The following is a 24,196-nucleotide window of genomic DNA, read 5'->3' on the forward strand; positions in this document are numbered from 1 at the left end:
CGAAAGTTCTGCCAGTTCTATTCTAGCTGTAGGGTTAGAGGCTTTCATACATTGACGTTTCTTGATCAGATCTTTCGTCTCCTGCGATAGCTTACTGGTATCCTGTCTAACGGAGTTACCGCTGACTTCTATTGCACACTCCTTAATGATGCCCACAAGATTGTCGTTCATTGCTTCGTCACTAAGGTCCTCGTCATGAGTTAAAGCCGAGTACCTGTTCTGTAGCTTGATCTGGAATTCCTCTATTTTCCCTCTTACCGCTAACTCATTGATCGGCTTCTTATGTACCAGTTTCTTCCGTTCCCTCCTCAGGTCTAGGCTAATTCACGTTCTTACCACCCTATGGTCACTGCAGCGCACCTTACCGAGCACGTCCACATCTTGTATGATGCCAGGGTTAGCGCAGAGTATGAAGTCTATTTTATTGCTAGTCTCGCCGTTCGGGCTCCTCCACATCCACTTTCGGCTAACCCGCTTGCGGAAGAAGGTATTCATTATCCGCATATTATTCTGTTCGGCAAATTCTACTAATAATTCTCCCGTGCTATTCCTAGAGCCTATGCCATATTCTCCCACTGACTTGTCTCCAGCCTGCTTCTTGCCTACCTGGCATTGAAGTCGCCCACCAGTATAATGTATTTTGTTTCGACTTTACCCATCGCCGATTCCACGTCTTCATAAAAGCTTTCGACTTGCTGGTCATCATGACTGGATGTAAGGGCGTACACCTGTACTACCTTCAATTAGTACCTCTTATTAAGTTTCACAACAAGACTTGCCACCCTCTCGTTATTGCTATAGAATTCCTGTATGTTACTAGCTATATCGTTATTAATCAGGAATCCGACTCCTAGTTCTCGTCTCTCCGCTACGCCCTGGTAGCGCAGTACGTGCCCGCTTTTTAGCACTGTATATGCTTCTTTTGTCCTCCTAACCTCACTGAGCTCTATTATATCCCATTTACTACCCTCTAATTCCTCCAATAACACTGCTAGACTCGCCTCACTAGATAACGTTCTAACGCTAAACGTTGCCAGGTTCAAATTCCAATGGCGGCCAGTCCGGAGCCAGGGATTCTTAGCACCCTCTGCTGCGTCACAGATCTGACTGCCGCCGTGGCCAGTTGCTTCGCGGCTGCTGGGGACTGAGGGCCGGGGTTTCATTGTTGTATTCATATAGGAGGTTGTGGCCAAGTACTGCACCAGGGTGGCCAATCCTGCTCTGGTGAGAGAGTGCGTTACCGGTTCTGGTCACCGGGGTCAGACCGTACTGAAGGCCTGCTCATGCAATTTTCTCAACAGTTATTTTTTGGGTGGAAAATTGCGCGGCACCGGGATTCGAACGACGGCCCTCTTGCACGCGAGGCGGATACTCTACCACGACGGCAGGAGTTTTACGCCTCATTTAGCCTACAGTGGTGCCTTCTTTGATCAGTCAAGGTGGAACAATCTGAGCTCGGTTAAACCGCACAGATAGCGCACAACTGGAGAAACCTGGTATTTATGACATGTATGTGTGGCCTTACATAATAGAGGAGATCTTTTTTTTTGAGGGGTCCCGTACAGTGGTAAACTAAACGAAAAGAAACATTAAAAAGGGGGGAAGAAAAAAAAGAAGGAAATAAAAAAAAAGGAAGAGAAAAGGGGAGTCGAACTCGTGAACCTTGGATGTTGCCTGGGGAGATAGCTCAGTCGGTTGGTCCGTCAGGCCCCAGGTTACATTGAAGCGCCATAGCTCCTGTCCAGAGCCTCGTACTTACGTGAAAAGCGGCTGATCTTGTCCGCGAGATGCGCGGCAACTGCACATGGCAAACTTCCTTAATAAATTTAGAGGCTTGAGAAAATGTTTCGTTAACAACCGATAACATGGCAATCAGCACTCGAATACGAGATGAGGAATTATTGAGACATGGAAAATTTTCTTGAACTAAGTCTGGTTTGCGAGAGAAATGCTTCTAAGTATGGAACATCTTAAAAGATGAGGGAATATAAGATATTCTCCGCGCTTACCGAGAGGATGGCGTCCGCGCGAGACTACACCAGGCTCCTTACTGAGGCATGGAGCTCTGTGGCCGGAACAAAGCCCCTTCTTCAGCCAGCCAGGCGCAGATCACGTGCGCTCCGATCGCCCAAGGATGCGCGGACATTGTGTAGTATGAATCAAGCGGTCTTGAGCGGCTCTGGAGACTAGGAAAAGTTTAAGCAGGTGTGTGGCGAGTGCAGCACGCTTAGCGTGGGAAGCTAGCCCGAGTAACTACCTTCAGGATTGCTGCTCACGAGAGCGGAATACCTTTAGCTAATTATAATAACTCTAATATGACTACTTTCGAAAGAGAACGGCGCAGGGGGAATCCATCTCATTTTGCATCCCACTACTTTCCAGGTGCTCGTCGTACCCGGTGACGTATCGGTGGAGAAGGATGTCGCCGATGTGGTGGAGAAGACCGTAAAGCACTTCGGAAAACTTGATATCCTCGTGAGTTTGATGCTTCGGATACGGTCATTAAACGCTACCAAGCGCGATGCATATAAGTGTTTAGTATGACGTAGTGGAAAAGGACGATACTTTTGAAATTGCTGCGCTGAACCATCAAGCTTTACCAGTGACCTATTTCAATGACCATCTGATAAGCGCTGGCACTAAGAGGAAGTCCTGGTATGCCTTAGTTACTAATTGTGTTTCACTGATGCGCCTTAGTCATTGATTGTGCTATATGATTAATTTTCTATGTGTATGGTTGTGTACAGAAACGACAGCTGGCTGTGTTGAAATGACGGTATCACGAGCGTACTTTTTTAGTAAAACTGGTAGTAATAAAAAAGAAAATAACTTTGCACCACGAAAAACCCGGTTTATCGCTCTAGATTATACCGGAGTGTAGAATAATTCCAGTGTGCCATGCACTTGAAGGAGGAGTAGGTATTCTTGCCTGGAAGTAAAAGCGGTTGCAGTGGCTAAATTATCGGTTTTTAGGAATACCACTTAAGCTTTGATAGCGCACATCATGTAAACGCATCGTCATTCATTCCCTTGTTTATTTTGACGTTATGAGATGACTTGCGCTGATCGCAGGGCAGATAAATCACATCATGGGAGCAAATGCGCGAACTTTGAGTGCCCATGCACGGTTTGCCGATGACTATTCTGCGCTAATGTCCACAAACGTGCACAGTGGTGTAGTGAAGCGGTTATGTTACCCTGTACGGGGCTTTGGGTGCCCGGGTGATGATGCCCTAAAGATCAGTGTGGTTGACTGCCTCAGGGCGCAGCGTCAAGCTTGCGTGCAGACATAGATGATCCTAAAGTTGTTTTTCCATGATGCGCTGGAGCAGCCAACGGATGCTTCAGCAGATAATCGCAATCAGTTCCACTGCATTAGCGACAGTGTCTCCGAATAATCAAAGCGGATTCTAAGCAGAAGATTAACTTTTGCGGGTGAAATTTTGCTCTCCATTAGCCACATTGATGATCAACACAGGAGTAACACTAACTGAGCATTTAAAAAAAAGGTACCAGTGCGCTTTTATATAGTTTCGTCGCAGTCACTGCATGCTGAAAGACCCGCAGTCAGCAATTAGGAACCAATTATTTCACGTAGCATTTCTCACAGCAGTTAAAAAAAGTTAAATCATCAAACGAGAATCGAGCAAGGAACAAGAGTGCATTTGGCCGCAAGGTTGGGGCATGCGTATCTCGAGGCAGCTAGATTCAGGATTCCTGCTAACTGGACATGCGTCGACTATTCACTGACTTCAATTTCGCAGTTAGGGCGTGTGCACTGCAGGTAACGAGCTGTACAGTTAATAGGTGCAATGCAGTTAATAATGAGGTAATTACTAATTATCGGGCTATTTCTGACGTTTGCCACAGCTACGAATCTTGGTTGATGAGAACATCGTTGCCTGGATAACTAACTTTCTGCTGAGTGGACGCAGTCTCGGCAGAAAATAATGGCATGCTAACGTAACTCCATTGGCACACGCTGGAACCACGCTGTTACTGTATGGAGCTATCTAGGTAAATTAATTCCTGCTGAGAAAGCGCGATCGAAGGCTGTCTAATGCGGCACGTGCCCTTACGCTCAATGTGGGCTACTTCCACGACTAATCTGGTTGATTCATCAGTATGCTTAAACAAAATTATGCTTATACATGCGTAAACAAACGAGTGTCATCCTGAGGATTCGCTCCAAATGGATACGCCGTACGAAATCACCAACCATAATTCTCAAATTGAGTTACATTCCGTAAAGTGATTAGTTGAAGACATTCGGAATTTTTCTGCCTAGTCAATAACGTACTACTGCATAATACATAACGCATTTTGATTCTTCATGCACTTAGAGTAAACTGCTCCCAGAAATCCAGCTCCAGGGCTACAAGTGTGTTATCTGCCACAGGTGATTCTCAAATATTCCATACGCTCGGCAAAAAAAACAGTTTGAAACACCATTGGAAAGAAAATGTGTGAAGCAACATCGTACATGAAAGTACCGACTACGTGGTAATATAAATGCACAATTTAGCGATGATCACTTTCTTGATTTAGTGCATAAATCTTGTTTGAATACTCTAAAGGTATCCCTCTCACGTAACATAGATGTTCAGGTATTGTGTGTTTGCTGCGCTGCTTTCATTACAGGTGAACAATGCAGGAATCACCGTGCAAAAGTCCATTCAAGATGCGTCATTGGAAGACTTTAACCGAGTTTGGAACACGAACTTTTTAGGTCCACTTTCCATGATCAGGAACGCCGTGCCGCATTTGCGCCAAACAAAAGGTGTGTTTTACACTGCATTTTATTGGGTGTGGTAGCCCCGTGACTGAAGGCAAAAAAAAAAAAAGGGGGCAAAGCATGGGACTCAAGTATGTTAGGGCATCAAGCAAAAACGCATCGCTGTGTTTGTTTCTTGCTCTCGTGTCCATCTCCTCTGGTTGCCCATAGCCCACCCCCTGTAATCCCAGACTAAAATTTTTAGGCATCAGTGTGGGATCCCGGGCGCATATATTGTGGTCATGTACAAGTTGATCACACCGCAAAACAAATTGTACGTGAACTTAAGCAAGTGAAATGGGGTTGAATTGGTATTTAGATATACTAAAACAGCACTTTTTTTCTGTCTTAGCAATGGCACTTCAATCAATCTTTCCTTTTAGACTGTGCTTTCTTTATGCTATGTTATCCTTTTCGCGCGAGAAAGCTTTCCGACCAGGAGAATGGGCAGGTTTACGTGGATTTTTCGCAAAGTTATGATAGCAAATATTCCCTGTAAATTCTGAATATATATTTTAAAAATAGCGCCAGCTTTCTGGCTAAAATTTAAAAAAAGAAATTGTGGGGTCTTGCGTGCCAAAATAATGATCTGATTATGAAGTACGCCATAGTGGGGGACTCCGGAAATTTGGACCACCTGGGGTTTTTAACGTGCATCTAAATCAAAGCACACGGGTGTTTTCGCATTTAGCCCCTATCTAAATGCGCGCCCGCCGTGGCCGGAATTCGATCCTAGTTTTGTGGCCGGAATTGTACTGCTCTGTGAACCAAATAAAAAATCGCATTGCTCCAGAAGCAACAGAACTCTTTCGATGGATCAGAGAGCCAAAAAAAAAAAAAAATATTCCCCTCTACTCCACCCTGTGAAAGTGGATGTACAGCGAAGCTGCTGCCGACGTCAGACGACGTCAGAGAAGCACCGCCGCCACGACCGACGAACGTACGACGAGCGGAAGTGCAGCATACGTTCTCAGTTTCCTAGGCCCTCCGCCAAGCGTAATTCCGTTATTGGACTAACTGAATTTGTCAATGTATATTGCGTGATCAACTTCATAGAGTACAACTTAACGCAAACTGCAGACATGACAGCTTCTGATTGTAATTTGAATAAACGACAATAACCTTATCGTCGCGTGACGGCGTGCCTCATACTAAGATAGTGGTTTTGGCACGTAAAAACTCCACAATTTCTATCAGATACTCGAACCACAGCTTTCTCATCGATACATCTCACATATACACTCATCCAGTCATTTGAGTTCAAGTTAATCGCAACATCCTTGTACTTCAATCTAATTACCGATTTCCCATTTAGCCTACTCACAATTACCATGTGCGCGTCAGTACGTTTTTCTAAGACACTTTACCAAGTCAGAACAGAACATGTTTATCGATACAAGACATGCACACACATTCATTTGTTTAAGTACAATGAACCACCCCACCACTGCATTCACTTAAGCCTAATTTGTCATGTCTTACTTACCGTAATCATAATTACTTTGCACGCTACAGCACATTTCTCTAAGGCACCGCACTCTAAGCACCAATCCGCATTCACTAAGACCGCCTCTAATAAGCTTGAACCAATGAGCCTTCGTGGCCGTTTCGCGTTCCAAGAGTCCTGGGTTGGATTTTCACCTAAACCCCAATTTTCTTTTTAGCTCAATTACTTTCCTTTGATTACAGGAACCACATTGAGAAATTAGGCGTTAAGGCGAACATTCTTTGACTACTGATTAATTTTTTTACTTCCATCGAGAGTTTTGCCCATGTCCAACGCACGGCCAACACACAGTCAACGCACCAACAACACCGACGACGCCGGATTTCTGCGTAACGGAGTCCTTAAAGCTCTCGCTTTAAAATGTAATTCCTGTGAGGAAAATTGGAGGATGCTCCGGCTTCGCCTGTTGAAGGGGGGCGCGATAGCATTCGAAGACTCCTGACTGCATCTCACGCTTCCCATCAACTGCAGCTTATGCAACCGAAAAGTATACCGGTAAAAGCTGGCGGCGAACGCTATGCACGAAGGCGAGTTTTCTGGTAGAGACGCGGCTCCTTGAGTGTGCCAATCCCGGAGGTTGCAGCAAAACAAAATTACATCATTTTCAGGTTTGCCTTACTGTTTCTCGCTTTTAGTACTGAAGTCTGAGAAGATGTAATATAAAAGGCATGCGGTGCCGGTGGTTCGTTTCATGAAATTTGCTTGTGGACTTTCATTGTCTAAATTCCGTGAAATAACTTTGTCAAGAATGTAAGACAAGGTATGGGCAACGTTAGTGATTGAACTGAGTGCCATTATAACGCGCATATACCGTATGAAATTGAAATTAAGACTCCTCGTTAATCCACGTTAATCCAATCTTGGGAGTGAGCCACGGCATGCGTCCGACTCCGTGGCTGTTCACGGTAGGATCTCGCAGTGCGAGCAGCCAGTTCCAGCACCGGCATCGTGACCTCATCACTTGGTCACGTGGGTTTTCTTATATATGGTAGCGCCGACGCTCGCCGGATTTTCCGCTTCCTGGGGCATATAAGGCATTCGCCTTAATACAGGCGAGCAGTTCCGAAAAGCGAATGCTTTTCATACTGCAGAAAGATATTCTGATGATAATTGCCGCGCGTTTAAATTGCTCAATGCTATGCGCACGCGTCAGACATCACATGAGTGAACTAAGAACACAGTTACCGACAAGCTTTAGTGATATACCAAAGTCGACCTGGGCTGATTAGACATTTACGTCTGCTAATGGTATGGAAAGGATGCCGCATGTGTGGTTAGATTGGAGAGCGCTCGTAACAAGTGGATAGGGATTAAAAACGAAAAAAAGCTGAAACCGAAGCGGGACGAAGAGGCCAAGAAAGAGTGAGGTAAACAAAAAGAAATCCTTGCAGGTATTATTCACTCACTGGGACGATGCCTGAAGAAGGGGTCAGCACCAAGTGGAACAGTGTTGGCTTGGCAAATGTACCTCATACACTTCTCTGATACCTTCACGCTGCGGAGACGGCCATATTCACAATAACCGTGCGCTTTCGGATGATTTCTAATCAATGCAGGCTATGGCGATTTTTTGCTAAAGAAATAGTTTTCAATCTTACCCGCACCTTTGGAGGCCGCACTTCACGCGAAGTGATAAAGCACATTGCAACACTGTGGGAGACGCTGTACATTGCAGTTTTGCGGCAGTTGAAGGCACCATTGTGTGTGTTTTCTTTTTTTATTTTACGAAGCTTCTGTACGATCGCAACACGTTCGTGTGGTGGAAATAGCACGTTCTAAAGATTTGTTGGGCATATATATTAGAGACGAAAATATAATTATTCCTTGACATATTGAGAGAAGTGCCAAGGTTGTCATTCTCGTCACTTGTCAATGGCCCCGTTTGTATGGCAGCTTTGTGTGAACCGTAACAAACGCGTAAAGCGATCACGTGTTGCTTTCAGAGCTATCGCAGCGTGAGGACTGTAAGATTACCATGCGTTCTTCTTTCAGGCAACATTGTCAACGTTTCCAGCGTTGCGTCGCTCATTGTGGTAAGTAAATTTCGTATCTAGCGAAGCCGGGTCGAGAAACGCACACGATTTCCTTGCTTTATTTGTGGGGTGGGTAGCACGGGAACTTATTCTTCCCCGAAAGCAGTCGTCGCGAGCTCTCAAATGGTCCAACCATTCTGTTCAATCAACTAAACTGCCTATCCCATTCCTTCGCTAATCGTAGCTCTCATCTCTGAAATCTGAATTAATTCGTTAAGCCGACATGGTTAAACGCATGAAAACGCGGGTGGTTTACTCTGGGTCGCCCGAACCGCTGGTAGAATCTGTTCAAGTGAAACTTTCCTACAGCAACCTTCACAGCAGGAAGACAGCTTAGATCTTCCATTATGTTCCCCAAGCTGGCAGCATCGCTTCAGAACGTCGAAAAGCTCACCAAGCGCTCTACAATAACAGAACAAGAATTCAGCTGTATAAATCAAAAGGAGGATTACAAATACGCAGGAGGGTACATCTTTGATTACCGCTTGCCCGTAACGCAGCCAGACTTCTGCGTTTATAGCCGTGCAGATATAAATTTATTTCAACTTTTGAAAAGTTAACAAATTGCAATCATACCATAATGTCGATCACTGCCAAGTAATGTCTATTGAATAGTGTTTTCAGATGTTCCCTATAGTTGCTAATGTTCGACATATTCACGGCATTTTTTCAGCAGGATAGAATATCATTATCCACGTTCTACAAGCTACCCTTGTGTCAGGGGTTAACGAGAAAACACTTTTATGAGGCATGCCCAATGCTACGCTAGACAGATAGCAAAAGACACGACCATGTATGCAGAATATCTCATTTCACGTAGACTACAAAGCTGCATTGTCATATGCTGTATGCGAACATATTACTGGGTTGACAAAGTCTTGGTTATGGTTAAAAGAAAGAAGCTCCTTCTCCAAGTACAAACACCAAAGGCGCCACCGCCGACTGCACTTTTTATCTGCCTTGATTGATTGGCGCACTCAATGCGTGCTACGCTAATTTTTTTTTACGAGTGGTGAAATTTCTTGTCCTCTTTCCTCTGTGAAAGTAAATAAATGCTATGGTAGCCGCGCTGCTGTGTACTAGACTCGTCACGGAATTGGTCTTTACTGGAAATTCATTCGGTGACTCAGTCAACGCGGGCAAGGCATTACGTTTAGATTTTGTGTGCCCGAAAAGCATGAATATATTATACATATTGTTTACCCCATTTTACATCCACCAAAATTCTGTGAGGAAGCGCGTTAGCACATGTAGGTAATCGAGGACACGTTCACAATACTGCACCGACGCGCGAAAGTTAGCGCGTTTCAGGAGGATGAATTTGACGTTATTCTTGTTCTTTTTTTGGTTGTTGTTGCTTTGCGCATTTTAGAGCAACCGGGAGACGCTGATATGGATTGTCTGCTTGTGGTGTTGGTATTCAAACGCTGTCTTTATCACTTAGGCTGTGTGTTCCATAAGCGGTGAGGCCGACAATGTTAAAACATATCGCATAGGTTTCCAGCACTGCCCTTGCGTACTGCGGGCAGCCAGATATGCGACCCAATTTGTAACAGTTTGTAACCGGTAGCGCCAATGGTCTTTATCTGCAAGATATGTGTCCCTATTATTATTACATCCCATGCATTTTTGTTCTCCATGAACAAAAACTATCATCATCAATGGGTCATACGCCTGTAAGCATTCATGCTCCCGTATTAAAATGCAATGGCTCATAGCCCCGTGAGGCAGAACCTACAAGCGCTCAGAAAAGTGAAGCGAAAAGTGCTTAAATTCTTTCCAATCACGCATGCAACAGAACACACAGAACAGCATGCTGAGAATTGTCGCCTTCAGTGTCTCACACCCCTGTGAGGAGTGGCTCATACCCCCGTGAGCAGACGCTCATACCCCCGTAAGCAAGCAAAAAATCTAATGACTTATAATCCCGTAAGGTTCATGGCTACTCAGTTTGCCTGGATTAGCTGTGACGATACTACCACTGATGTCGTTGTCGGTGATTTCAATGTGGATGTGTCGCTACCGAAAAGGAAGTGGTGTACGAATTCCGTGTTGCAGACAGATTTCTTGAGATGCCCCACCGATTCGGTCCAACCGGCCACCCAGCTGCGAAATTGTAAAAAATGTGATTGCAGTTGCAAGTAAAATAATGACCACCGATCAGAAAAATAGTGTGCATACCTTTCGTCACAAGGACCACCCATCAAGACGATAAATGAATTCGTACCGTTGTTCAAAATTATGTGTCACCTCCGCGTGGTGTGTTAAACAGCTTCGCTGGTCAATCACCTTCGCAGAATGAAATGGCATATGTTTTTTTTGCAGCTGCTACAAAGTGTACTGCTTATAATGCTACGTCCAGTACTACTGCTGATAGGAATACTATATATGCAAGTGTGACAGTCGCGTAGGCAAGAACGGTACTTGTACTACTGGAAAAGTACTTTTATTCTCGCAAAGTACCGTTTATACTTTTAATAGTAGTAGTATTTCAACTACTGCTGTTACAATTCTTAATTTATAGTTGCTACTGGCTAGAAACCGCTAATGATGCTACTGCTAAACTTAGTCATTTGGACTCTTACTGACAGTACCTGCAAACTCTTTCGACAGGTGGAGAATCTGGCGCCGTACTCCATCAGCAAGGCAGCCCTGGACAACCTGACGCGTTGCGCTGCACTAGGTATGTTTGTGCTGCTGCTGCACAGACAGAACAGTTTGGGACATTAGACGGACACAGGAGCTATTTCCTTTTCGAAGTAATCATCACGGAACGCCGATAAATTTTGAAATTCTGCGCACGCGTTCTCGCGGCACTCAAAACCAGACACTAAAACACTGGGAGGCTAAGGCCAAGTCAACCAATTCAGTCGGTAGCTGCTAGACATAACCCGCGAAATCTGCATCCGATCGTGATCATTATATGCAAATAAATAGCGCTAAGAGTAATTAACAAATGCGACCAGCGTGGCCACAAACACAAAATTAGTTCAACGACGGGTGAGTGTCTTCTAGCAAGGAACGTGAACAATCTCTGTACTGCGCCGACATGCCGCCGTGACCCGATACATGATGGAGATGTCTTTTCGAGGACGGTGTAAGGAGACACGTAGCGTCGCAGGAACTTCTCACATAAGCTGTGTTTCCCGTCCACGGCAAGACGGGAGCCTGATGTCCCGTTCCTGTGAGGTCTCGCCAAAAAAACGAAGTAGCTTCACAACCCATCGCTAATCGGCCAAGTGAGACCAACAAAAATGACATCTGGCGCACACCTGTCTGCAGGCTCATTTGTTTTCTTCGTGGCAAGGCTGGTTATAATCAAACTTTCCAGAGAAGGAAGAGTAGAAGCGTTCTAGATGATGTAATATGAGTGTGTTCACCTAATGGTGCTAGTAGCCACGCTACGGGGGATGCAATGGCACAGGACGGGCGTAAAGTTAGGATAGTGAAACGCAAGAGTATGGAGAGCAAACAAGTGCAGCTAATACCGTAGTTGAGATTCAGGAAAATTTTTGTTGGTCGAGTCAGGGAGTGCATAGAACCAGTGGGAACTTAACTTAGACGACAAATTTTGCAGGGACCTGGCTAGTCAGCACTATTTTGGTTTCCGCAGAACGATGAATTGTGGACCAACGTGTTCCCATAAATTGACTATTTCTGTGTGTGGGTCACCAGCCTACGTGTGCGTGACATCAGCGCGATGGCAGCCGCGTTGTAGACGATTGCACGACGGCAGTGTCGTTATTTATACTCTAGCCCTTCGACGCGAGCCTTTGGTATGGCGGTTGTTTGGGTGTGCATAGGAACTAGTACTTAATGCGGACTAGTTGGAATGGCATCTTTATGGACCATTGTAGCAAACACAGATGAGCACGCAAGGAGGTACACCAAGGTTCCGTGTCTGTGTCTTTCGTGTGCCTTCTTGCATACTGTTCTGTGTCCGCTACAGTACAGTAAATTACAATCACCTACAGAGCGTAGGTGAGAGAAGCACCGATTGTGGCGTCATCAGTGACTGCATTTTATACTACCGTACATATATATGATGATTTCATGAGGTGTATGTTAAAACAGCGACGGCATTTGTACTTTGACGAAGAAATGTTAAAACTTCATTTACTTAGTCGACGAAAAGTTCACCAAAAGTCGCACAGTTTGTACGTTGTACAAGCTGTGCAATCAGTTTGTACGCCTAAGTACTGGACAAAATGAACCGACTTCGGAATAAGTGTGCAATAAGACCAACACGGTGCTAAAAAGCGCGAACTGAAAAGAAGACGACAAAATGGAACGGGGGGAACGCGCTGAGTGTTTCAAAAAGCTCGCTGGCTTTGGAACGACAGAAGCATGCCTGTGATTATGGAAGGTTGATTTATAATGGTTCCCTCTCACAGCTAATCTATTTGATGTCCTCAATGCGCCAAGGGTGGCCTTTGTTGCCACTGCTCTTTCGCTTATATTTAGGTCCAATATGCGAACGCATCCTACAAGAGCAAAACTTTAATGGCCATCAACTTAAGTTCGTAGGGTGGCATATGCCGAAGACGTTGACTATTTCTGCGTCAATAAAAAAGTCTGTGGAGGTTGCCCATGCTGCTATTCAGGCGTTTTGTAAAGTATCCGGCGCCAGCGTTAATTTTAATACGAGTTCAGCATTTAGGTTCAGCAAGTGCTGCACGAAGCCAAAGCTGCTGTACCTAGGAGTACCTGTCTGTACCGCGCCAATATAGCAAGGCTCACTGGTCAGCAGAAGGCAACGAAGTACGTCGCAAGACTAGTTCATGGCAGGAGCGACATCTGTCCATATTTAGTCGTGCTGCACCTTGTGATACATTTTTTGAGGCCCGACTGATGCATGTCCTTCATGCATTGCTCATGCCTGCGGTTGCAACAGATACTAAGAGTTTTTTTGTATGTTCTTTTGGAGGTTGCGATATGATTCTGTTGGGAGCCCGGTTTAGCGTAGGCAACTAGTACACGTTTTGAAAGGTTGAGAACGGAGAGCTGACTGGCTTTATTCCAAAGTAAAAGCCCTTGTAGCGACCGTCCTTCACTACAAGTATACGAAGCCGTCTAACGATTTCATTCCGCTTGAACATGGTGGCCTAGGACTTGCTCACCTCTTCCTTCAGCAACTTGTTTATAGCTTGGGGCCCTATAACGTAAAACTCTTCCAATCTATGTTTTTGCAATCTCCCATTTACGTAGTTAAAAGGTACGTAATTATAGCTTAATTAGGTATCTTAATTAATTACGTAAATAATTAAATTACGTCGTTGCTTACGTAATTTATGTCAGCACCGACGCAAGCATATGGGGCGGTAATCCCCAGCGTTGTTTGAAAAACCCGATCGAAAGCGCTTCTCGTTTAGCGGAAGTCACTTTCTTTTCCTTTCACAGCGAATAGCATATTGCCTAGGTTGAGCCCTTTTTCTAATCTAATTGGCTGAAAAAAGGCGAGGACCACGCTCAAGTGGAGAGAGTTTCGTTGGGGCTGAGCTGGGCACAGTGAAAGCAGATAACCGAATGAGGAGGGTGGTGCCGGCGTCTGCGATTGCTCGGCTTCCCCTTACTTAGCTTGCCCCTTACTTAGCTTGCAGTTGCTGGGAGAAAATAGCGGCGGCGTGCAACGGGAGGCTAAGAATGACGCTAAAGCGGACCCTGAGCAAAGAAGAGTTGGTAGAGCGATGTCGTATACGTGCTACCGGAAGGTCTCCATAACGTTATACTGCCCCGCAATTTTATTTTATTTTGTATACGTAAATCCCTGTTCCACGGTAGCTCCGAGCAACGAGTGCCAGAGCGATCGGTGGACAGCAATCTTCTATTCCTTTTGGAACGGCACCTTCGCTGGCTGGTAAAGAACATGTAGTTTGCTTTAGAATAATAATGCGTCTTTATCCGATCACGTCACTTTGACGCGGTGAGTTCTCGCGGTTTTGTGACGTCGTGTGACAGACACGGGAAGTGGGCCCAGAGCGATAACCTTTGATCATTAGCAACTGGTCAAAAGACGCCTTTTTCTCTAGCGCAAGAAAGGCGTTGAATCAGAAATTATTATTTTTGTTTCATTAGGTCTAATCATGCATATTCACTGTGCACATATCACATCACATGTGGCGTTTTCGCAGTTTTCGTGACGTAGCGTAACAGACAGCCGCAGCAGGGGAGGGAGGGGGAGGGATATAAATTTAAAAAAAAAATTAAAATTAAATTATGGGGCTTAACGTGCCAAAACCACTTTCTGATTATGAGGCACGCCGTAGAGGAGGACTCCGGAAATTTCGACCACCAGGGGTTCTTTAACGTGCACCTAAATCTAAGTACACGGGTGTTTTCGCATTTCGCCCCCATCGAAATGCGGCCGCTGGGGGCGGGATTCGATCCCGCGACCTCGTGCTCAGCAGCCCAACACCATAGCCACTGAGCAACCACGGCGGGTCTAAATTTTTTACCAAACGTGGAGGGCTGAAAGCAAAGTTGGAAAAGAAATGTTTGCAATGTCTTTTCGTTACAGCACCTTTGGTTTCTTTTAGAAAAGTGTAAAACTCATTTTGGCGTGATATGTTGCAACCTCATTTAGCTTAGTACCTTCCAAACACTCTGGGGTCATCGGATTTCAGAAAGCGGCTCCCAGAAATTTCGAGTTTTCTCGAGGAAATGGCTGAGACAGTTCACTTTCTAAATGCGTGATGTATCCTAAAGTTTGTTTTTAGTACTTCCTGCAAAGGAATTTTTCATGTATTGGTGGAATCCCTCTTGCCGCTTCCCCTCTATTGTTCACCCCATGCTCAATGTCGGTATCAATATGTACTTGAGCGAGTTCGACAGCTCTGGCATCCCTCCTGAAAAAAAAAAAAAAAAAAACATTTTCAAACTACGTTAAGAAACAATTCCACTTAAAGTGTGGTTACTAGTTAAGAACAGTTTTGTTCCACTGTCAACCAATTGCTGCCCTTGTCCTTGGCTAGAAACAATTGATCACTATTCTGTAGCTTGACGGGATGCTTTGTTGTTTCGAAACATCCTACAGAGAACACTGACGAAAGATATCGACATACCAGACGCTATTCGCTATGTACCGTTTAGGGAAAAAAGGTGACCTGCCTTACGATGTGTGTGCTCCTTGGCTTCCACAGCCTCTGCTAAAGCAAGATTTCTTATAAGCATGCTCAAAGCCCGACATCTCTTAAGTACTTTCTCTGTGGGACTCCAGCCTATGTTAGAAGTGTGTATGCTGCTCAGGAGGAGGCGCAAGATTTCGTGGAAAACAGAATGCATGCGCATGTTTGCTTATTTTGTATACGATGTACTGTTATTATGTTTGGAATTAGTATTAAAGAGAAAAAAAGCGCCCGGCTGCGGCGCTCAGCCGAATATGTTCAATTCCCTCATCGGTCACACATATTATTATTTTCCCTAAGGCGAGGTGAAACAGGAACCTACCTTCCGCTAAGTGCCAATGATGCCGCAAAGAATGCTTCCTATTAAAAAACTTGTAATTTCACAACAAAGCTGTATATGGATAGAATCCCGGGATTATTTCGCATCCGTGGGCAGAAAGCTATCATCATGCAAAAACAAACAAAAAATGAATTGGTTCATTACCCCATAAGGCAGAGGCTACAAGCACTTAGCAGTGTTAAGCGAACAGTGCTTACATTCTTTGGAATGACGCATTTAAGATACAGAACAGCATGCCGAAATCTATCATTATGAATGGCGCATACCCCCTTAAGAAAGAAAAATGCAATAGTTGATACCCCTGTACGGCAGAGGCTACAAGCACTGTGCAAAGTGAAGTGAACAGGCATAAGATATTGTACAGGCATAAGAATGAAGATACGCGTCTTATAGTAGAGGCATGGCATATCCAGAATAGTGGAAGTGCGTGCGTCAGTCAGCCTTCGATTACTTTACATAAGGAAGAGATTAAGTGCCCTAACAGTTATCTCTCACGTAGACTGGCACATGTACCCCGCTGACACGTGGTCATACCATTCCAGAGCTTGCGCAGATGAGTTTTGTGTCTTATTTCTTTTTTCGCCTCAGTGCTCCCTTCAGTTGATAGTCGGCGTTCGTGTTGTCCACTCCTCTACTCTTGTGTCCTGCCTGCACACCTCACCTCTTTTTTGCATAATGAATCCTTAGCAACTAGCTCAGCTTTTTGTCCCTCTACTACCATTACTCTAAAGCCATGCCAGTGGTGGTATTTAGAAGCGTCGCTGTACATCTTTCTTCGCAGGGCCAGGGTGGGGAGTTTTTTTTCGGGAGTGCACCTTAAAACTCTTCATCGAGGGTACCTAACTTAGCTACTGTGCAAACCGGCAGTCATTTTTATAGTAGCACACTAACGCAATAACTTGTTTTTCAGAAAATGCGCCATATGGTGTACGTGTGAACGCAATCAAGTAAGTGTACTGTGCAATTCGCGAATCAGTTTACATTTCTACTTGTTTCGTGTGTGAATGATGTCGCGCTACAGAAAAAGCGCAGATACTATCTGCAGTGTTTAGACTTTGTTGCGTGCACTTGGGGAAACACATACAAGCATTAAGGAGCTGTTTCGGTCTTTACATTACACTTGTGGACATTTATCTTTAAACCTTTGATGTGGCTCCGCTGTGAGGTAAGTGTTTCATAGAATCAACACTGCTTTCACGAGTATTTCTTATTAACCTTTCCCGAAAGGTAGCAGAAGAAAGTGCGTCTTAATATTTCATCGAGATCAAATGAGGCACCGATGCTGAGTGAAACAAATAAAACATCAATAAAGCAATGCGGGGCGCACGTGAGTATCCATATAGTTAGGGCAGATCGTGCGACTGGATAGTACCAATCTATCGTTTCTCTCTGATCAGGTGCAGCTGCACGCCTAGCTGTACGTGAAAGGGGTCTTTGCGTAGGATGCTATTGCGGCTAACGAAATTAGAGAATCTGAAAACAATTAAGTCTAAAACAGAAATTTCGTTACTTGTGAAAGTTGGACACGTCGACATGAGGTGATTTTCAGACGGCCTACTACGCGCTTGGGCAAAAGAAAGAGCAAAGACAGAAAAATCCTCAAAGTCAAACAATTTGTGTTTGGCTCTCTTTTATGTCACGTGCAAGAACTTTCGCCGTGATTTGGGTCATTGAATATTGTCCACGTTTGGGGAACTGGCGCGAGACGTAAAGAACCCGAATCTCTGGTTGTCACCTGTTCAGCTTCTGTTGATGTCGTCTTCTCACTTAGACAAACTGTCGAATGAATGATACGGCATGACAGGACCACGAAAGCCGCACCTCAAGCCGAATGATAACGCAAACCCTTCGCTGAACATTTGTCACGTGTGTCCATATTTTGCATATGCACATTCCACCGCAAATTGTTTAGCCTCAGTGAAAGATATCGGCGGGTTGAGTTAGCTGACGCGGCTTACAAGCTCACTTACAAGATAATTGAAAAGATCTGGCAATGGGTACTGTTTTCGTCAATTTTTGCTTTTCTCGCGAGTTCGAAAGGTCAATGCAATATCGGCAGAATGTGACTTGCACCCTGCAGTAATGAACTTATGAGTTCTTTAATTCTACTTCAGCCCTGCAGTCATCAAGACGCCTATAATCAAACACCCAGCAATGAGCATGGAAGACCACATAAAGGTACGTGCCTTAAGAAACGAAGTTTTCATATTCATTGATTAGTTCACGTATGGGTATGCTTAAAAGGCTTGGCAGTGCTCTTCCTAGTATATCGCACGATTATGTAGGCTCCTGCTAGATGCTTTCGCACGCTCTTAAACTTGTGATAGACTCAGGGTCTATTTTTTCTGTACAGAATTTTCAGTGTGTGTTCTTGCTACAAGACAAAGAAATAATCGGAGCTAGACGCAATAGCTTGTAGCTGACTAAAAGAAGAAAGTATACACGGTCACGGACGAAACCATCGAGACATTCCAGTACGATGATTTCATTAATCCTTCTCCGACGCTTTTAGAGCATTCATGGCATATTGTTGCGTTCATCCAAGTTCGAGAAAGAGACGCGGAGATCTGACGTGCAAGAAGACGAGCCCAACGACTGTGGAGCGGCCGTTTCTGCTGTTCGTAGCTGACTCGAAGGCCTAAATAAACCTTCTCCCAGTGCTCGTAACCGCTTGGCGGAGGGGTTGGGTATATCTCGTAACGACGTAGCCTACGATGCTACAACTTCGCCGAACCGGTCGACTTACCGGGCTACTTCCACCCTCGTTTGACATGCCTGAAAGCTCTGACGCCGCTTCGTGGCCAGGACCTGGTGCTTCGTGGCAGTAACACCACGTACCACTCACTATCGGAGAGAAAGGCGGAGAAGACGTCGATAAGTGGCTTGCGAACTACCGAAGGGTGAGGCGCTCCAACGGCTGGGACAACACCGCGCAGCTGTCCAATGTTGTGCTTTACCTTAGCGGCACAAAGAAAAGAACTGGGGTGTTTTACGCGCCAAAACCACGATCTGATTCTGAGGCACGCCGCAGTAGGGGACTCCGGAATAATGTGGACCACCTGGGATTCTTTAACGTGCACCTAAATCTAAACAGGCGGTTGTTTCCGCACTTCGCCCCTATCTAAATTCGGCTGCCGTGGCCGGTATTCGATCCCGTGAGCACGCGCTTAGCAGCCCAACACCATAGCCACTTACCGGGAGAGCGTTTTTCTCGTACGAGACCGATGAAGACACCCTCACTTCCTGGGAGCTTTTCGTCCAGGAGCTCAAAGCGTATTTCGCAGATTCTATATCGACATGAAAAAAAAAGGAAAGATCGTGCCGAACAGACGTTTTCGCAAATGGCCCAGTTTTCCGGCAAGATTTGCACTGCGCATATTCAAAAAGTGCTGAAACTGCAAAACTGCCAACTCCCGACTGTCCAACGATGATAAAGTTGGATGTTTGTTGAAATTAGTAGCTGAAGACGTTTACAAAAGATGTCCCATACGTCATTTGTCACCGTACAACATTCTACAAGCTGAAGATGAGACGAATAACATCGATGTTTGGTGGCTTGGCTAACGTCACAACGGTGGCAGGTGTGGATACGAGATCGTGCATTGACCTTCCGTCAACGATACGACTGACTGTTCGCAAGTGTTTCCGCCGAGAGGAGGAGTCCTATCGCAAACCCCGCATGAATGGTGCGTACTCACCACAAGAGATCACAAACACTGCCGTTTCGATTGCGCGTTAACCGACTGTTCACACAAGGACTGTTGAATATAGGTCTACCCCACAGTCTAGAGGCACCAGGAGCTATCAGAATCCTGTCCCCGACCAACGCCCTCACCGCACGCATTCCTCCCGGCGGCCGATGCCTAGGAATGATGAATGCAACCCACCTGCTCGCGATGCGGTCGATACCAACGTACCCGGTACTTTGAGAAGCATCAAAATTTTTCTGCCTTTGCCGATATAATTCCAATGCGATGCCACTCGGCCATATAGTGAGATGTTTTTTTTAGTTGTCGCCGAACACTGTAGGGTGGGCGATGCAGGATTTCAACGACGACCACAGTTCCTATGAGGACAACTCAACTGCTGTACACCAGTTCTTGGTCAGCTGTCGCTCCTTCCGACAACAGATACTGGCAAACAAATTTTCGAAGACGCTCGCCAGCATCTGATTGCAGTTTGATGCCGCCACCATTTTCTCGTGCACCCCCTTTATCTCGGTCCTCATCACCACTTCCACACTTCACCTCACCTTCGCAACCAGTACAGGTAGCGCGGCCGATGGGGGTGACTTCGTTGGACACACGGTATCTACAGAAATGTCCGCTGGACAGTCGTCGTTCTCTTCTTCCTCAATTTCAGATCTCCACGTCTCATTTTCGCGCTTGGACGTATCAACATGAACGCGTCATGCACTGAGATTCTCGCAATGATCAATAAGGTTCTGGTTCATGGAGATTGTAGCGTTACGAAGGCTAAAATCGGTCATCATTGAAGGCGTTTCCGCTCAGCATCAATCCTGAATTACCTTAAGTGTTTCCAAAATTTCAATTTATCCAGAAGTAATATATTGCCATCAGGCAGGAAATTCGAAGGAACATTCGAGTAAGCAGTGTTGAATAATTCTTATCTATTATCTATTTCGGAAAGAATGAAGTATTTATGCGACATATGTTGTACCAAGTACATATGAAATAAAGAAAAAGCTTAAAATGATACCTAATGAGCAATAAATTAGAAGGCACCATAAGAATAGCACTAGCACTAGATACTCCTAACGAGTATCTAATCTGGAAGACAAAACCAAATACGTACTAGCAGACAACACGATCAGTAACTTTGCAGCAAAAAATTTCAAATGCTCTCCCGCGCAGTCGGCATAGCTGTTGGTAATTGGTCTATACCAGACGGGGATACTGATAATTAAATCAGTCCAAGCAAGAAAGGAAATGCAAAATATAAGCTACGCTAGGAAGAGTTGAGCGTATAAAAGAACGATCGCAGGAAAAGAACGAAGTCATTTAAGCAAAACCTGCGCAGAAAATTGTTTTCCGTTTAATACAAAGAAACAGTAGCGTCACTTACGCATTCATCGCCCTTCTCCTTGACACAACAAGCCTCTAAAAGTTCAAGGAATATTTTGTTCTTGCTCTTGCCTAGAATATTAATGTTCTTTATCAGTGGCTTACCTCCTTGACATGCATTGCAATGAGTGGGCAAGTGTGCTCCTTCTCTTTCCTATTTGACAAAGCACGCTCCCCTGCGCGTTCGCTCACGCAGCGCCCTGTTTGGCTCACATATACTCGTCCAGGTTTGAGCGGGATTGGATATACCACGCCCGGTGGTACATCTCACGAAAGTTTCGGCATGCTTTATCCAGCAAACGCTTCGTCGGGCTCCTTCTCAGCTGATCCTAAGCTATAAGTCGCAGCGGTCGCTGGCCAGCAGTGCATACTATTGCGCCGCACTTAGATTTATGATTTTGGAGACTGCTGTTGTAGGTCGGCATCCCCATGTCGTGTGATACAAGGTGGGCTTCTGACCGCGCCCCGGGCAGGTGGGGTATATTTTACTGAGCAGGTTTAAGTTAGGGAAAGTTCCTATCTGAAGCTGTCTCAAATCAGTGACCTTTGCCCTCGTTAGCAGAAGCCAACACTGACACCAAGGACAACATGGGGAAATTACTTGTGCTTAATAAACGAAAAAAAGAAACGATAAATTAATGGAAATTGAAAGTGCTTGAAAGAACAACTTGCCGCAGGTGGGGAACAATCCCACAACCTTCGCATTCGTTCCCTCGGATCCTTCAGATCGTTCCCCACATGGGGCAAGTTGTTCTTTCAAGCACTTTCAATTTCCATTAATTTATCGTTTCTTTATTTCGTTTATTAAGCACAAGTAATTTCCCCCACGTTGTCCTTGGTGCCAGTGTTTGTTGGCTTCTTATGATATGACTAACAAAACACGGGCCCTTCGGTTAACCCCCTTTCTTCTCCTCTGCCCTCATTAGAAATTTATGTGGGGGAAGATATCGTATCCTGGTTCGCTTGTAGTGTGCCACTAAAGTAGAGTGTTCATTTGGAACAGACGGTTGACTTTCTAATCTGAATTATTCGGGCGCTCGGGTGGTAAACCCTTGGGCTACCCTGTCCGCCTCATCAAACCCCGCTTATCCTGCATGTCCCGGCACCTACAAGTTCTTGTATTGGATCGGCTGTGGTTGAGTTGTGTGGCGTGTTACGACCGCTGTAATCTTGAGGATTACACGGAGTGCAAAAACAATCCACTGCTTAATGTGCGGCACACTCTGCAGCTCAGTGCAGGAAGTGCCCAAACGTGGCGCTGCAGGAAGTGGAGGCCGAGACTAAGCGACAACGTCGGCAAACCCGTCTAGTTCAATAGCGCGAAGTAGGAGCACACATCGTGCTCGACATGAGCCTGCCGGAGTACAGGAACACGAGGTCAACACAATGCGTCAACGCCGACCAAACCCTCTACTTCTAACCAATGCTGCTCGGCGCCATCAAATTCTCTCGATTCCTATGTCTCTGTACGCACGCCACACCAAGCGTGTTTGATTAGTCAGCCTATGTTTGCTGTAATTTACACTGTAACTATCACTTATCGCAGCTCTTTACATGCTGTAAAGATTTTGCTTGGCGCCTGTGCTGCCCACGCAGGGAAGGCCCACACACCAGCTTCGTCTTAGTGCCTTTATCTCTAGGTTTACTTGAACTAGTGACTACACACAAAAAATAAAACCCAGTAGTGGCTTCATGGATGAGCTTTCAGAATGTTTACCATCAGATTCTTGAACTTGCTTTCACCGTTTTACATTCCTCGTTCTATGTCATCATCGTCACTCATCACACCTTTATGTCCTCTTTCTCCCTATCCTTGCGCACAGTAGCAGGCTAGAGCGCGTTAGTTCAGGCCGACCTCTCTGCCATCTTTCAAATAAGTTATCTCTCTATACTGTCACTAGGTTTACGAGCCTTAAGACTTCGTCTAATAATATAACGTATTCCTATCGCATTCGTTCATTGGCCTTTATGGCAAAACTCTGATTGATTTTTCATAACAAATTAATATAGTTGCCTAGCGGCCAGAACCTTTAGTGCATGAGCCCGATACTGGAACCATTGTGACAATGACGCATTTCCACCATACCAGTGTGCCACTTAACCCATCTTGATTTTATCATATAAAACCCAGAAAATTATTTAAAATTATTGTACTTTTCTGGTAGACGCTCAATGTCCTGACTGCCACATGATAGGCCTAGAAGCGCGGACTCGCGCTACTACAGCGCTGTGATTGCTTCAGACGAGAAGCGGCGTAGCCTCACCTTTGCTATGTCAAGGGCTAATTCGGAGTCCACTTTCAGAAGTTCCGAGTCCACAGTTTCAGAAGAGAGAGAAGTAAACTTTATTACACGCGTATTAGTTAAACTTTTGCCATAGCGGAAGGACATTGACAAAACATTTTGTGTACATGCAGCTGTTACAAGAAACGACCGCTCTAGGGCACGCACTGGGACGAGTAGGAGAGCCAGAAGAGGTGGCGCGCTGTATCGCCTTCCTGGCATCCGACGATGCCTCCTTCGTTACAGGCATCACGATGCCTGTCGACGGGGGCATGCTCCTCCTCTCCAGCTTGCACCCTCCCACACCGCAGCTGGAAAGCCTGAAGACAGCATGAGAGGCCTGGCAAAGCGTCATCCTCAGGCACACTGGTGGTATGAGGAACTAAAGATGTAACGACAGTCAGTTTAGCCCAATAAACTGCTTGGCTCACATTGAAACCAATATCTTGGTGTTCTCGTGCTCCTGAAAGGAGCACGCACGCCCTTCCGATGGACCGCACGGTCACTCCGCTTGGGCCCATAGAGAAGAAGCGTGCTTCAATATGCAGCTTGGGAAATTATATAGAGTGCCACAGCTAACTTTAGCCAAGCTTTTCGACAACAACAAAGGAAGCTTGAAAAAACAAGGTCGAAGTCACGATATTAAAACCTGTGGTAGTCAATCGCCAGCAATATGACGACCGAAAATTGTAGACCTAATTTTATCTTGCACCGTGATATTTTATAATTTTTTTATTGAACAGATTGGGTAAAGCTAGCTGGCACACCTTGTATATACGAACGTAGATAGAGAAGCAATCACTGCAGCATAAACAGCTAGCAGCACTCCATTGTTTTAATCCGGAAGAGGACTTATCGAGCGCGTTTAGGTGCGTACGCTAAATAATATCCCCGCCTAAGCACTCTGCACGCATGGTTAACCAGCGAAGCTGAAACGTGCGGCACCGGTGTTCATCACTGGCTTAATTGCAACGCTTCATTAAATGACGACTTGGTAGGCTGCCAGGTCCCTGGTATACACTTGCTGCTTGCGTTCGGCTGCGCGAGCCTGT

General features: G+C 45.4%; 1 protein-coding gene across 2 annotated transcripts in view; it reads left to right on the plus strand.

The window, feature by feature from the left end:
- Nucleotides 1-23,586, plus strand: part of LOC126525213 (3-oxoacyl-[acyl-carrier-protein] reductase FabG-like) — a 39,304-nt gene extending 15,718 nt beyond the window's left edge. The window contains exons 3-9 of one of the 2 annotated variants that reach the window (XM_050173246.3): nt 2,383-2,475; nt 4,642-4,780; nt 8,274-8,314; nt 10,928-10,997; nt 16,689-16,725; nt 17,893-17,956; nt 23,279-23,586. In XM_050173246.3, coding sequence (XP_050029203.2) covers nt 2,383-2,475; nt 4,642-4,780; nt 8,274-8,314; nt 10,928-10,997; nt 16,689-16,725; nt 17,893-17,956; nt 23,279-23,479 — 645 coding nt within the window. In that variant the 3' untranslated portion in view covers nt 23,480-23,586. The remainder of the gene's footprint in view (nt 1-2,382; nt 2,476-4,641; nt 4,781-8,273; nt 8,315-10,927; nt 10,998-16,688; nt 16,726-17,892; nt 17,957-23,278) is intronic. The other variant, XM_072287297.1, reaches the window with a different exon arrangement.
- The last annotated feature ends 610 nt before the right edge of the window (nt 23,587-24,196 follow it).

The sequence above is a fragment of the Dermacentor andersoni genome, chromosome 3 (genome assembly GCF_023375885.2).
Source record: "Dermacentor andersoni chromosome 3, qqDerAnde1_hic_scaffold, whole genome shotgun sequence".
NCBI classification, from domain to species: Eukaryota; Metazoa; Arthropoda; class Arachnida; order Ixodida; family Ixodidae; genus Dermacentor; species Dermacentor andersoni.